The 16953-nt window shown below is 36.6% G+C and overlaps 1 protein-coding gene across 1 annotated transcript in view; it reads left to right on the forward strand.

Annotated features, from left to right (window-relative positions):
* RLF (RLF zinc finger) overlaps positions 1 to 14697 on the forward strand; it is a 72984-nt gene extending 58287 nt beyond the window's left edge. The window contains 2 exon segments of the mRNA XM_079113936.1: positions 3799 to 3940; positions 9574 to 14697. Coding sequence (XP_078970062.1) covers positions 3799 to 3940; positions 9574 to 14223 — 4792 coding nt within the window. The 3' untranslated portion in view covers positions 14224 to 14697.
* Positions 14698 to 16953: the final 2256 nt, after the last annotated feature.

The raw sequence follows: 16953 nt of genomic DNA on the forward strand, positions 1-16953 counted from the left end.
TGAAGTATTTGTTTAGAAGTCTTTTACTAAATGGTAATTTTGAATGCTTGCCTAGCATGCATAGGCCTTGGGTTTTATCCCCAGCACGACCCAAAAACAAATGAACAAAAAAGGTAGCTTTGATATGAGAAGTATCAGTAGAGCTTTTTTTGGGGGCGGGGGGAGGGGGATGCCAGGGATTTAACTGAAGGGCATTCAGCCACTGAACTACATCCCCAATCCTATTTTGTACTTTATTTAGAGACAGGGTTTTGTTGAGTTCCTTAGTGCCTGGCTTTCTACTAAGGCTGGCTTTGAACTCATGATCCTCCTGTCTCAGCCTCCTGAGCTGCTGAGACTACAGATGTTCAGCACTGTGCCCAGCCAAGAATTTTTAAAATGTGACAAAATTGAAATACCATAATAAAAGTAATAAAAACTGTCGCATTTATTTTTATTTTGGGGGAGTTTTTTTTTTTCCCCCTAAACCCATATGCTAGCATTTATTTCTTTCAAGTATCATTCTTGAATGAGGTCATCATGAAGATAATATTTCAAATGTAGACCATGTAACTAGCACCCAGAACATTTTTTTATTTGTTGAGATGTTTTCTTCAGAGACATATACAAACCATAATAAAATTTTTAAAAAAAGAAAGAAAACTACAACAGTCACCAAATTATTTTTCTTAAAAGGTTTATCACTTAGTTTATTCATAAACCCCAGAAGATTTTTGACTATCTGAAAAAAAGAAAAAAGAAAAAAAAAAAAAAGAAAGAAACACTGGAGTAGTAAACACCCTGTAGATGTCTAGCATTGGTAATATAATTCCAGTAACCTTGCAAACAAAAAAGGTAACCATTCCAATAAGATTGATGTACCATCAATGTGTAATTACTGCTGCTACTCTAAAAATAAAATCATACAGTTGAATTTTGAACCTCCTTTCAGTCAATATTTGACGGACTGGTCTTTGCTTTTTGTAACTTATTTGACCTTAAATTTTGTATATTGAAATTTTGTATTTACCTGTCCATTCTGCACCAACTGAACTATGATATATCAGGATTATGAGTGTTTTCTAATTCACAATTGTGTCCCCAGCACCTGGTAAAGACCAACATGTGTTTTATTCAACTGAATTTTGTAAGGAAAAAGATCATGGGATCAATTACTATTGTAGTGACCTTCTTTAGAATACAGTCATTTTTTAAATATTTTAATATCTCCCCTATATTGTAATAATTGAAGAAGAATTTGTCCTAGTACATATATGATCCAGCAGGCTTTTAATTACTGTTGCCTGGTGATTTCTGTGTTTCATTATGCAGATTTGAATGGATAGTTGAATACTAATCTTCACCTTCTCAGGAGTAGTACACTGGTTGTCATGGTTTCAGGCATGTTTATATGTTTGAATGTTGAATGGGTAACAGTAGTTGTAGACCATTGATTTGTAGCTTTGCAAATATACAACATGTAACAGTATGCTGTTTTTTGATCATGCTTATTTGGAGTTAAGACATAAATGTGAAATCCTATTTGAACTGCACGACATTATCAAAGCCAGTTACAATTATGAAGATAAAATGTAAACAACGTCAACTATCTAAAATTCACTGACTAGCTACAAGTTTAAAGTTAGGCAAATCTGCTAAAGTGGTTTTAAAAGGTAGGTTGAAAACCTAGGTTTTTCAAATGCTTTTTAAAATAGTAAATCAGAATGTCTAGGACTTGAATTATTCCAAATTAAGCATTTTGGGGCTCTATATATTTTGAAAGATACTCCTTTTTCTCTCTGGGCACATATATAATTCTTAATTTCCTTTGTTCTTTACAATTTTGTACTATTCTCAGAAGTTTCTGTTAAGACACTTAAATCTGAATAAAGCAATCTTGTGAGTATAAAAATAATCATCTCATTTTGCCTGGCTGGTAGCTATTTTCAAAGCTAGCCTACCTCAATTTTTATTTCCAATTAGGAGAGCAGCACTGGTCAAATATATAAAGACACATATTTAAAGTCATCTTAATTTAATGTTATTCATTAGATATTATAAGCTTTGATATGTATTTTGAGACACTGGATTTGCTTCTATCTTTGAAGCAGGTTTTATTCCTACTTAAGAGTTTCAGGGCTGGGGAAATAGCTCAGTGGGTAGAGTGCTTGCCTTGAGGCCCTGGGTTCAATCCCCAGCACCAAGGAAAAAAAAAAAGAGAGAGAATTTCACCTTATGACCAGGTGTGGTGGTGTATACCTGAAATCCCAGCAACTCAGGAGGCTGAGGCAGGAGGATTACAAATTCAATAACAGCCTCAGCAACTTAGCAAGTCCCTGTTTGAAAATAAAAAGGGCTGGGGCTGTAAGTGCCCCGTGTTCCTGGCCCCTGTGTTCAATCCCTGGTACCAGAAAAGAAGGAGAATTTCACCTTGTGATAGCCCCAGTTACCACTTAAGAAACATAAGAAAATAAATTCTATTAAATGTTTATTTTCAGACTATTATAAAAATAGGTGTTTGGAGGTTGGAAGTATAGCTCAATTACCATTGAGCAGTTGCCTAGCATGCATCAGGTCCTGGGTTTGGTCCTCAGCATTTAAAAAAAAAAAAAGCCATTTTCATTTTTTAAGCCCCAGGTTTGTTTTCTGCTTCTTAGAATAGTCTGTGTTAGCTAGGTACAGTGGCACACGCACTGTAATCCCAGCTTCTTAGGAGGCTAATAAGATAGGATGATTGCAAGTTTGAGAACAACCTCAGGAACTTAGCCAAGACCCTGTCTCAAAATAAAAAATAAAAAGGGCTGGAGCTGGGTGTCTCTAATAAAATATAAAAAGGGACTGCAGATATGGCTTGTTCATTAAAAGCCCCTGCGTTCAATCCCTAGCACCAAAAATAAATAAATGAATAAATAAATAAGACAAATAAATAGGCAGGAACTGTAATTCAGTACCCCTTGGTAGAATACCCCTTGGTTCAATCCCCAGTACTGCAAAAACAGAAAAAGAAAAAGAATAATCTGTTAATAGCACGATAACAAACATCTGTGTTTAAAAACTGACTTATGAAAATAATGTGAGCTTTTTTATGAAAAACACTCAAATAATATATAATATCCATTGAAGTTGTACTTCAAAGAGCTACTTTTTTTAAGTGATAGCATTCTCTTCTGTTTTGCCATTGACTTTCCTTGAATTCATATTTTACATTAACATTTCTGTTCTTGGTGGTTTTCAGTTTTCCAGTGCTTTTGCTTTAGTATTTCCTCTTACCTATTAAATATTTTTATCTAATTTATTCTCTTCAAGCTTTCCTTCATTTTCATAATGAATATTTTTAGGATTTCTGGGTGTTGGCCATTTCCTGGAGTGCCTTTTTATGTCCTTTTATTAGTATTTAAACATTCCAAAATACAAGCTTAAGTAGCATCATGACATTTTAGAGCAGGAAAGACCCAGTAAGATCAGTGTAGAAGTGTGCCCATAGACTCTTTATTAACTCTATTGATTTCATTGGTAGTATAGTCTAATGATGCTTTCCTATTAGGCTAGCAGGTAATTCAGTCAGTATAATTAATAACCAATGTTAAAGATAAGACCTTTCAGAACAAGGTGGAATCTAAATTAAAAATTTTTATATGCCATCGTAAAGGAAGTAGTCTTTCACTGATTTTGATTTTCTGCAAACAAAAAAGAAGTAAATTGGAATTTTCAGAGAGAATTCTTAACAATGTTACCAATTTGGGAGGTTTTTCGGAGTGGAATAGTTCATACCAGTTGCTTTAAATGCTTTAACATAATATTTTCTTCTTTTTTTTGCAGGGAACTGACTCTCTTTTGGAGTAAACTGCAAAGAAGAATTGACCCTTCTTTAGATACTTTTTTGGAGCGCTGTCGCCAATTTGGTGTCATAGCTAAAACACAGCAGCATTTGTTTTGCTTGATTAGAGTTATACAGACTGAAGTGAGTAATGTATGCTTTCTATGTCGGTTGTGGCTAAAAAGAAGAAATGAGTGATGTATTAACTCCTTAGGCAATTGCTGTTAGATAAGGGAAAAGGAAAGATAATGAAGTTTAATAAAATTGTTTCTGCATATTGTCTTCTTAGGAATCCACAGATTCATTGTTGCTGATTTCTTTAATGGAAAGTAGCAATTTGAAGTGAAGACCATCTCCCCTAGGGGAAGGGAAGATTATGTTTCCTGTATCTTTTCCTAGAATAATGCTGTATATTTTTTTACAGGCAGGTTTGCTTGCTAATTAACATAGTATTATAAATGAAGAAAATAAATTGTTTTTACCTCCTTGGCAATGGAGTGGTACCTTTTCTAGATTTCAATCTAGAAAATCCAATAATAGAGTAGTTGAAAAAATAAACTTTTTTTAATACAAGTTATAAACTTCTGTACAGACAAATAGAAGATAAGTTAAATATTTTGAGTAAAGGTTTTTACTGAAATGAGATGAAGTGTCCTAAACAAAACCTTATTCTCGTAGGGGCATGGAATGAGAGTTATGTTATACTCTATATATTTTTTTTTTTTCTTAGTGTCTACTCATGTCTGAGCTTTTAATATGCCTGTACCTATAAAGGTTCATGATTTTATGTTTTAAGGGTTACTTATTTGGTATCATCCAAGAAGTGTGTTTATTAATGTCAAGGAACCGTTGCATCTTTGATAATCCATTCACCTTCCCCAATGCAATGTTCCATATCCTATCCTTTACTTGAAATACGTTGATCTAGTCTTCTCCATTGAAGACAGGAAAGGGTAAAAATGTCCTCTGCCCAGAGTGTCACAAGGCTAAAATCAAGGTGTCAGCCAAGGTAAGTTTCTTATGGGAAACTACAAAAAATTCATTTCCAAGCTCATTTTTATTGACAGAATTCAGTTCCTTATAGTTATAGGTCTGTCTTTTCTTTCTGGCTATCGGCCAAAATTATCTCAATTCCTAGAAACTGTATTTACAGATTCAACTTATGCTTAAGGGGAAAAGATGATATAAAAGTCAGAGTCTACTAGGAGTTGTTATAGAAAATGGAAAAGCTGTTAGATGATTAGAGAAAGTGAGTTTCTGAACTGGGCCAAGAAATTTGCTGTCCACCAATTTGATTATAGAATCAGAACCATTTCTCTTGAATATAAGTCTAGGGCACTTTTTGCCATAATTGCCTTACAATAATTGGTGTAAAGGGTAGACGACATATGAATTGGTAGGTGAAAGAGGAGTGAGTATAGAATGCCTTTCGAATTGAGACTCCATACTGGATGCTGTGGTGTGCACCTGCCATCCCAACTGCTCAGGCTAAGGCAGGAGGATTGTGAGATCATGACCAGCCTGGGTAACATAAGTGAGACCCTACCTCTAAGAAAATGAAAATTGAGCCAGGTGCAGTGGTGTATGCCTGTAATCCCAGCAACTCAGGAGGCTGAGGTTGGAGGGTTGCAAGTTCAAGACCAGCCTAAGCAATTTAGTGAGACCCTGTCTGAAAATAAAAAAAAATTTTAAAAAGGACTGGGGATGTGGGTCACTGGTTAATAAGCACCTCTGAGTTCAATCCCCAGTATCAAAATAAATACATAAATGAGTAAATAAATAAATAAAAATGGAAACTCCAGCTCTTTTAAAGAGAGTAGTGTTTTTAGTCTATATCATCTAGACTCTAGTTCTATTGCAAATGGAAGCTGTCATACAATGGTAATAGCTCAAAGCAGATAGAAGTTTCTCCCTTTTTCATATAGAAATGCAGGTGTCCAGATAGATAGGCAAGGTTGCTTTAGTGACTCCACATATCAAAAAGCCAGGTTCCTTTTATCTGTCATCAATACAAGTTCCACTTCATGTTCTAAGACCTAACCATTCCAATCCTAGCTGTAAGGTTTCCATTCCAGATAGCAGGAAGAAAAAGATGAGGGTAGGACAAATCACACCATGACTCACCGTTTCCCCAAAACATACACACAAGCATGTGACCATATCTAGCTGCAAGAGAGGCTAGTAACCAGGTACACTGGCACACATCTATAATCCCAGCTACTCAGGAGGCTGAGGCAGGAGGATTGGAAGTTTGAGGCCAGCCTGGGCAACTTAGTGAGACCCTTTCTCCAAAGAGTGCTGGAGATGTAACTCCATGATAGAGCACCCGTGGGTTAGATCCTCAGTACTGGGAAAGGGATTGTGGAGCCTAGGGAGTATGTTCATTATTACAGGTGGCTCTGTAACTGGTTAAAAAAGGTGTTGTTTTTGTAGAAAAGAGAAAAGGATGTTAAAAAGCAACTAACAACAAGACACAGCCCAGCTGGGTGTGGTGGCACATGCCTGCATCCCAGTGGCTTGGGAGGCTGAGGCAGGAAGATCATGAGTTCAAAGCTAACCTCAGCAACTTAGCAAGACCCTGTCTCTAAATAAAATATAAAAAAGGACTGGGTTGTGGCGTCCCTGGGTTCAATCCCTGGTATCAAAAATCAACAACAACAAAAGACACACAAAATCTTGGGATGGGTGAGGTTAATGATGCTGAAAATCCTGTATGGGCATTGGGTCTCTTGCAGAAGGCAATAGTATATAATAGAAAGGTCCTTAAAAGAGTGCCTCTTTATTTTCTGTGCTCTAGTTTTCTACAAATAAAGAGCTTAAGCCAGACCATCATTTGGAGGTACTCAGAATAATTGAACTTTGATTCTGTGACTTGAGAAAGTCAAGTGAAAAGGATGACTTTTCAGTTTCATGAGTATATCTAGGACTTTAAAATTAGTGAGGCAAAATCAATGTAAATGTGGTTGTTGTTGTTTTTTTAATTTTGTATTTGTACTTTTTGGTTATATATGACTAGAATGTATTTTGAATATTATGCATACATGGAGTTTAACTTCCCATTCTGTAGATTGTACATGATGTGGAGTTAAACTGGTCCTTTATTCATATATGAACACAGGAAAGTAATGTCCAAGTCATTCTACTATCTTTCCTTTTCCTATCTCCACTCCCTTGCCTTCATTCCCCTTTGTCTAATCCAAAGTACTGCTATGTGGTTGCTTTGAAGTAGATGTGAGAAGGGGGATCATCTTGGACATAGTTCAATATGACCATTTAATATATTTTCATTTTTGATGTAATATATTATGGTATTGTTCTACTGGAAAACGTGACTTTGTCTGGTTTAATCCCGTCTCCTTAATAATAAAGAAGCTGCAAATGAGAGAGATGTGCTGCCTTGTTCACAGCAGTCTGGGCTAGACTGGATGGATGGATGGATGGATGGATGGATGGATGGATGGATGGATGGATGGATGGATGGATGGATTTTAGTGCCAAGGTTTGAACTCAAGGGCACTTAACCACTGAGCCACATCCCCAGCCCTTTTTTGTATTTTATTTTGAGACAGGGTCTCACTGAATTGCTTTAGCCTCACTAAGTTCCTGAGGCTGGCTTTAAACTTGCAATCCTCCTACCTCAGTCTCCTGAGCTGCTTAGGATTACAGGTGTGTGCCACCATGCCTGGCTTGGATCTCTTGATAATAGCATAAAGTGATATAAGGTTGTCATTTTTAAGTAAGAGCATAGAGGACTTGGAGGAAGTCAGGTAAATTTTAAAATAATTCACAGGCTCTCACCAAGTGATTATTACTTAACTCCTTTTGGAAGACTGTATGAAGCAAACTGCACTGAATGTCCATTTTTTCTTAAACACCCTAATCTGGTTGAGATGGTGAAATTTTTAACACTTTTGGAAGAAAAATAACTGGAAATACCATTACACATTCTGAACAGATCTGTCAAGAACTTAATCGCTAAAGGAATAATGAATAAATTAGAATCAGGATATGGAATGTGGAGCTGAATTTTGAAGAAATTGGTGGATTTTAATCAGGAAGCTGCCAGAACAAGAGTGGCTTGGCGGGCTGGGAAGATAGCTCAGTTGGTAGAGTGCTTGAGGCCCTGGGTTCAATCCCCAGTACCACAAAAAAAAAAAAAAAAAAAAAAAAAAAAAAGAGTGGCTTGGCATATTTGTATCAAGGGCACGTGGAATATAGCCAAATCAGTTAAGATTGGGGTCAGTATCTATAATAAAAGTGGTTAGGACCTTTGGCTCTGGAAATATGCCATATGTTTAAATCCTTGCTCCTCTACCCACTAGCTGGTGTTGCCATTGGATAGTTTAACCTCCTGAGCCTTGGGGTTTTTTATCTGCATATGAGGACAATGTATGCAAAAGAGTTTCTTTAGAATAAGTGCCTATGATAACTAATATCATATCATTAGTTATGATAACTAATAGTTTCTGTAAACTAATAGTATATGTTTCCAGTATTTAGAATGATGCCTAATACAAATAATTGCTTAGCAAATGTTTTCTGAGTTTAATAGTGGAATTTATTCTCAGTTATTTTACATGGTATTCTGTTGAGTATGCCAGCAGTGTAGGGATCACTATTATATTACCTTTGTGTGTGTGTGTGTGTGTGTGTGTGTATGCATGTGCGTTTGTGGTGCTGGGGATTAAACCCAGGGCCTTGTGCATGCAAGGCAAGCACTCTACCAACTGAGCTATATCCCCAGCCCACTTTACATTATCTTATTTCATTTTTCATTTTTATAACACTTAGTAGAAAAATCTAATTCTACCACTTTTGTTAATTTACCAGTTAAGTAACTGATAGTAAAGGGAGTTGAGGAATTCATCCCTTTAGTAAATCATGTTCAAAGACCATTAGATTCTGACTTTAAGGTCTGTACTTTTAGTCACTGTATTTTAAACCATTGTCCCACATATCCCACTTCTTTTCTCATGCTATTCTAACATTCCATTTTAGCCTCTCAAATAAATAATTATTTTGTATACACTAATCTTTACCTCATGACAAGATCATCTTCCTGATTTTTTACTATTTTTGAGAATTTGCTCTGATAGATTTTCTAATTCCTGATATTTTTCCATGGAAAAACTGAGATTTAGTTCACCTATGTCTATGAAGTACTAAATTCTTTTACAAGAAAATAGAAAAGAATCATTATTTTAGCTTTTGTTGTGAAAAAAAAAAAAAAAAAACAGGTGTTCATGAAACAGTGGAGTTCCTTAAATTGAATTCAGTTTTAGACTAAATTCTGTACCTGTTTCCTTTTTACCCAGCTTACCACCATTTTTAAATCCTCATTTGTCCTGGATTCCTCTTAACTCATACATATTTATTGTTTATATATTTGACACATAGATAATTACCTTGAGGGTTAAGACTTCTTTTTTCTTTTAATGAACTTTTTATTTATTTTATAGTTGTAGATGGACAGCATGTCTTTATTTTTTTAATGTGGTGCGCTAAGGATTGAACCCAGTGCTTCACATGTGCTAGGCAAGTACTCTGCCACTGAGCTTCAGCCCCAGTCCCGATTGTTGTTCATGGTTGTAACATCTTTCTAATACAGTACTTTGCTTCTTGAAACAGGAAGGAGCTAAATGTAATTTGCACGAACCAAGATTTAAAATGGAATTTAAGAAGTCTAAAGGTTTCGAGAGCTAAAATACCTTATTAATGAGAATTAATTTTATCTCTCTATATATTTAACAATGACTTTCCTTCTCTCTTTCTTACAGGCACAAGATGCTGGTCTTGGGGTGTCAATTTTATTATGTGTCAGAGCTCTTCAACTCAGATCAAGTGAGGATGAGGAAATGAAGGCATCAGTTTGTAAAACAATTTCCTGTCTTTTACCAGAGGATTTAGAAGTTAGACGAGCCTGTCAGCTTACAGAATTCTTAATTGAACCCAGTTTGGATGGATTTAATATGTTGGAAGAATTATATTTGCAACCAGATCAAAAATTTGATGAAGAAAATGCACCTGTTCCAAATTCTCTTCGATGTGAGCTCTTACTAGCTTTAAAAGCCCACTGGCCTTTTGATCCTGAATTTTGGGACTGGAAAACTTTAAAACGACACTGCCACCAACTCCTAGGACAAGAAGCCTCAGATTCTGATGATGATTTAAGTGGCTATGAAATGTCAATTAATGATACAGATGTTTTAGAGTCATTTCTCAGTGATTATGATGAAGGTAAAGAAGATAAACAATATAGAAGAAGAGATTTGACAGATCAGCATAAGGAGAAAAGAGACAAAAAACCCATTGGTTCTTCTGAAAGATATCAGAGATGGCTTCAGTATAAATTTTTCTGTTTGTTATGTAAGCGAGAATGTATAGAGGCCCGGATTCTTCATCATTCTAAAATGCATATGGAAGATGGAATTTACACCTGTCCAGTTTGTATTAGAAAGTTCAAGAGAAAAGAAATATTTGTTCCTCATGTAATGGAACATGTTAAAATGCCACCAAGCAGAAGGGAACGCTCTAGAAAGAAATTACTGTTGAAAGGCTCTCAAAAGAATATTTGTCCCAAGAGCCCCTCTGCAACCCTGGAGCAAAATCAGTCATTGAATGAACAAGCCAAAGGAGAGTCTCATGAATATGTCACATTCAGCAAATTAGAAGATTGCCACCTGCAAGACAGAGATTTGTATCCATGTCCTGGTACAGACTGCTCCCGTGTGTTTAAACAGTTTAAATACTTAAGTGTGCATCTTAAAGCTGAACACCAAAATAATGATGAAAATGCCAAGCACTACTTGGATATGAAAAATAGAAGAGAGAAGTGTACTTATTGTCGAAGGCATTTCATGTCTGCTTTTCACCTGCGAGAACATGAACAAGTGCATTGTGGTCCTCAACCTTATATGTGTGTGTCTATAGACTGTTACGCTAGGTTTGGATCCGTGAATGAACTACTCAATCATAAACAGAAACACGATGATCTTCGTTATAAATGTGAATTAAATGGCTGTAATATTGTTTTCAGTGACTTGGGACAGCTTTACCACCATGAAGCACAACATTTTAGGGATGCATCTTATACTTGCAACTTTCTTGGCTGCAAAAAGTTCTATTATTCCAAAATTGAATACCAGAATCACCTCTCGATGCATAATGTTGAAGGTTCAAATGGAGACATAAAGAAATCAGTGAAACTTGAGGAGTCTGCAGCAGGCGAAAAACAAGATTGTGTTGCTCAGCACCATCTCCTCGACCAAACTGATAGATCACATTTACCTGAGGATCTTCTTTTCTGTACAGGATCAGCTAGTTCTCAAATAGATACAGAAACTGCAGAAAATCTGAAAGAAAACTCTGACAGTAATTCCAGTGATCAGTTAAGTCACAGTTCTTCAGCTTCAATAAATGAAGAGTTAATTGACACACTGGATCACTCTGAAACCATGCAGGATATATTATTATCTCATGAGAAGGTATTTGTACCCTCCAATTTAAAAGAAAAATGTTCCAGTATGGCAGTTTGTTTTGATGGGACTAAGTTTACCTGTGGTTTTGATGGCTGCAGTTCCACATACAAAAATGCAAGAGGGATGCAGAAGCATCTACGGAAGGTACACCCATACCATTTCAAACCCAAAAAGATAAAGACAGAAGATCTCTTTCCCTGTTTAGGTAATGAACATAATCAGACAAAGTTTGATGTAGATCCTAAACCTAGTTCAGATACAAATAGTGACTCCCCAGATGAAGGTCTAGATCACAATATTCATATTAAATGTAAACGAGAGCCTCAAGGTTATTCCTCAGAAGCTTCCATTTGTGCTTCTAAAAGGCCATGTACAGAGGATACTATGTTGGAACTTTTGTTACGTTTGAAACATTTAAGCTTGAAAAACTCAATAGCACATGGATCTTTCTCAGGGTCATTGCAGGGGTACCCATCCAGTGGTGCTAAGTCTCTTCAATCGGTTTCATCTAATATCTCAGACCTTAATTTTCAGAATCAGGATGAAAATGTACCAAGTCAATACCTTGCACAGTTGGCGGCTAAGCCTTTTTTCTGCGAGCTTCAAGGATGCAAATATGAATTTGTGACCAGAGAGGCTTTGTTAATGCATTATCTTAAAAAGCATAATTATTCAAAAGAAAAAGTCCTTCAGTTAACAATGTTTCAGCATCGGTATTCCCCATTCCAGTGTCATATTTGCCAAAGGTCATTTACAAGAAAAACACACCTTAGGATTCATTATAAAAATAAACATCAAATTGGCAGTGACAGAGCAACTCACAAACTGTTAGACAATGAAAAATATGATCATGAAGGCCCATGCTCAGTAGATAGGTTGAAAGGTGATTGTTCTGCAGAACTTGGAGGTGATCCCAGCAGTAACTCTGAGAAGCCACATTGTCATTCTAAAAAGGATGAATGCAGTTCAGAAACAGATTTGGAGTCATCTTGTGAAGAAACAGAAAGTAAAACATCTGATATTTCATCACCAATAGGCAGCCATAGAGAAGAAGGAGAAGGAAGAGAGGGGAGAGGTAGCAGGCGAACTGTTGCTAAAGGAAACCTGTGTTATATTTTGAATAAATACCATAAACCATTCCATTGTATCCATAAAACTTGCAATTCCTCATTCACTAATCTAAAAGGCTTGATTCGCCATTATAGAACTGTACATCAGTACAACAAAGAACAATTATGTTTAGAAAAAGACAAAGCAAGAACCAAAAGGGAACTTGTAAAATGTAAAAAGATATTTGCTTGCAAATATAAGGAATGTAACAAACGTTTCCTGTGTTCCAAAGCTCTTGCTAAGCACTGTAGTGACTCTCATAATCTTGACCATATTGAAGAGCCTAAAGTACTTTCTGAAACTGAATCTGTGGCAAGGTTTTCCTGTAACCAGCCTCAGTGCCCTGCTGTTTTTTATACATTCAGCAAGTTGAAACACCACTTGATGGAACAGCATAATATTGAAGGAGAAATACATTCAGATTATGAAATTCATTGTGATCTTAATGGTTGTGGCCAGATTTTCACCCATCGCAGTAATTACTCGCAACATGTATATTATAGACATAAGGACTATTATGATGATCTATTCAGAAGCCAGAAAGTAGCAAATGAAAAGCTACTAAGAAGTGAAAAGGTATGTCAGACAGCTCACACTCAGGGGCTTGAACAGACTACCAGGAGGTCATTTAATGCTAAAACTAAAAAATGTGGTTTAATAAAAGAAAAGAAAGCTCCAATTAGTTTTAAAACAAGAGCTGAAGCCCTCCATATGTGTGTAGAGCATTCTGAGCACACACAGTACCCCTGCATGGTTCAAGGATGTTTATCTGTGGTAAAGTTGGAGAGCAGCATAGTGAGGCATTACAAACGTACCCATCAGATGAGCAGTGCCTATTTAGAGCAACAAATGGAAAACCTTGTTGTTTGTGTTAAGTACGGTACCAAAATAAAGGAGGAGCCCCCTTCTGAAGCAGAGCTCTGTATAAAGAAAGAAGAAAATATAAACTGTGAATCAGAGCACCTGAAGCACAGCCATTCCCTGGGTGACAGTAGTGCACCCCTCCAGAACACTGATTCTTCCCATGCAGGTGAAAGGGATGGTGGTCAGAAAGGGTGTGCAGAAAGCAACCCAGCATTTGATACAGACGCTCTGCTCTATAGGGGAACTTTGAAATGTAACCATAGTTCAGAAACCACTTCTCTGGAACAATGTAATATAGTTCAGTCTCCTCCCTGTAAAATAGAAAATTCCATACCTAATCCCAGTGGGACTGAAAGTGGGACTTATTTCCCAAGTTTCCAGCTGCCTTTACCAAGGATCAAAGATGAAGAAACTGGGCAGCACACTTCAGGGCAAGAAAACACTGTAAAAAATTCAACCCATGTCCCAAAAGAGAGTTTTAGGAAACATTCACAGCCCAGGTCATTTGATTTGAAAACTTACAAACCTATGGGATTTGAATCTTCATTTCTGAAATTTATTCAGGAAAGTGAAGAGAAAGAGGATGATTTCGATGATTGGGAGCCTCCAGAGCACTTAACATTAAGTAATTCTTCACCATCTAGTAATGACTTAACAGGGGATATTACTGCAAATAATATGGTGAATAACAGTGACCCTGAAGTTGACATACCTCATTCTTCCAGTGACTCTACAGTTCATGAGAACTTGACTGCAATCCCACCTTTAATAGTAGCTGAAACAACAACAGTTCCTTCCTTAGAAAACCTGAGGGTCGTATTGGACAAAGCATTAACAGACTGTGGAGAGCTTGCCTTAAAACAGCTTCATTATCTTCGGCCAGTGGTTGTTCTTGAAAGATCAAAGTTTTCCACACCAATTTTAGACTTGTTTCCAACAAAAAAGACAGATGAGCTTTGTGTAGGAAGTTCCTAAATAACAATTTTGTTTCAGAAACAGACTGGCTCCAACACTGCAACATGGGGACAATAGCCAACATGAACAAAGGCTGAGAACCAGCCACACCATTGTTTAGGGTAGAATAGGCTGTGTATTTACATGAATGTATAATATCTACGTCAGCAGTATTGGCTGAGTCCATTAGCTCTCCAGTTGGTTTATTGATTGGGTTTTTTGTTTGTTTGTTTATTAAAAAAAAAATGGAACTGTACTCTTGTTTGGTGCTAATTAATACATCAAAATATACTGGGGCTTCCTTTTTCAAATTAAGTGTGCATGATTGTATATGAAACAAATACTAAGGTCCCAGGGTGGGAGGGCTAGGGAAAGGGATATGGCGTTCTTACTTGACTTGAATGTGCACCCAAGGGTGCTTTGTGTAATATATTGTACACTACAGCATCTTATATTTTTTGAGTTGAGTTTCAATAAATTACAATTTTTCACCCATTTCTTGTTTACTCATAATGAGTTTTCATGTCACACATAAACTGGAATTACACTTGTATTTTCTGGAATGTGCACTCATATTTTACCCCAATAATTTTTTTGTTAACCAAATCATATCAGATCAAGGTTCTTTTTGAATGACCCTTGACTTTTTGTAGAAAGAAAATTCTGAGATAATAATTAGCTCTGGAATTCGAGATAGCTCCCAGAGAAGGAGGTTCAGAAGTTGACCAGTAGAAAGAAAAGCGTACGCTAAGCAGAATGTGAGGGGCACAGCAAATTCAAAGGCCTGTTTCCAGGGGACTACAAATAATTTGATATGCTAGCAGTAAAAGGGCCGAGATTATTGTAGAGGTAAGTAGGAACCTGTGTACACTGAAGAGTTTGGGCTTGAATCTATAAGCGACTGAGAACCTTTGAAGGATGTTAAGTAACACATTCAAATTAATTTATAGATGACTTGAAATGTGGAGTGTGATTTGAAGTTCCAAGAATGAGATAATAGGCAATATGACTGTTGAAGTAATCACAGCAATTATAGCAAAGGGAAGAGCAGATAAAACAAGATATGTAAAGAGACAGGATTGTTGGGACTTGAAGGGTGAAGAAAAGGATTTGAGGAAAACAAAGATTTGTCAGTTATGAAACCAATAAGATGGGAATACAAAAAGATGGATGGGTGTTTGGGAAGAGCATGGCAAACTGATGAGTTTGGTCATGTTGAGTTCAGTGGACAGTGAATGACAAGGCTAGCAGTACGTTCTCACAAATGCAGCAGCTTCATTGTCTGTTCTTATGAGGTTTTCAGCCATTAGTGTTAGCTAGCAGAGAGGAGACACTATTTATATCCCTTTCTCTTCCCTGGCTAGGCTTTCAAGACCTTTTCTTTCACCCTGAAACCTGTTTCCTTGTTTTGTTGGGTCCTCCAAGAATTCCATTCTGCTGCCTCCTCACTCTAAAAGTCTAAACCTTTACACAGACATGAAAGTATTGACTTGTCTTCAAAACCTTTTTCAGTTAAAATGTGCCCCTCTAAAATGGTAGATAGGAACCAACAGCTCCAGACAATTGCTTTCTTGCCTTTTTTCCAGATTTCTCTTCAGTGTTTCCCCCCATTTTCATGTGTACATATGTGAAAGAGGATGGGGAACTATGGAAAAGAGAGTTTTATTAGCCTCACTAGGAGCATTCTGTCTCTGTCTTCTCTCAGTCCCAGATTGCCTACTAACCTGAGTCAAGAACACAGTCATTCATTCATCAAATACTTAGGTACACACACATTTAAATGCATTTCTAGATTCTTTGGCAGACAAAAATAAGTTTATCAAAGCCATTTTGGAGTTTTACTTTAAGGAAAGGGAAGGGACTTAGAACATTGTTACACAAAGTGGCAATAGGCCAGCACCCTGGACATCATCTAGAAGCTTATTAAAAATGATTTTCAGACCCAGCCGCAGATCTGTACCAAAATCTACATTTTAGTAAGATCTTCAAATGATTCATAGGCACAGAAAAATTACAGAAGCACTGACCTGGAATACAAAGTGAAGAGTGCTGTTAGAATTCAGAGTAATTACACTTTATAACACTTCACATTAAATTGTTGAATTTTATAACCCTATCCTCCTTTGGCAGATAATAATGAAGTTGAGATACAGATGAAGTGTCCTCTATAAGGACACAAATAGAAGAAGCTTAGATTCTGATCTCTAGAATACTAGCAGGGAGGGGCACTTAATGAGAAGGAAAAACAGGTATAAAGTTGTAGGTGGTATTGAAGTACCCAAAATATCACCTTGCCATAATTAAGCTGAGTAGTATTAATAAGTAAATGGTGGGACTAAAGTTCCAAGCACAGGTGAAAACCAGGTCATACAGATCAACTCATATATCCAGTGTTGACATTTCCTCATTGGAGTATAGAAATGGAAAACTTGTGCATATTGTTCTGTGATTAACATGTAGCCTATGAAAAAGTCAAGCTTGCTTGCTTTGTAAAAGAAAGAAAGAAAGGTGGTCCCTTCCTATGTCCCACCCCAAATAGACTAATGTCTCTTGGCATTATACTACTGATTTATGTGTAACCTATTATGTAGAAAGTCTGGCCTGCTCTGATCTGCTTGGTCTATACTCACAGGCATAGATATTTTTGACAGACTGCATTTGGAGTTCTAAACCCCTTTGGGAAAGGTAAACAGGATAGGCAGGAGAGTACAAAACCTGTAAATGAGATTTAGGGTGTGACTCAGTAGCAGA

Source organism: Sciurus vulgaris (assembly GCF_902686455.1).
Source record: "Sciurus vulgaris genome assembly, chromosome: 1".
Classification (NCBI taxonomy): Eukaryota; Metazoa; Chordata; class Mammalia; order Rodentia; family Sciuridae; genus Sciurus; species Sciurus vulgaris.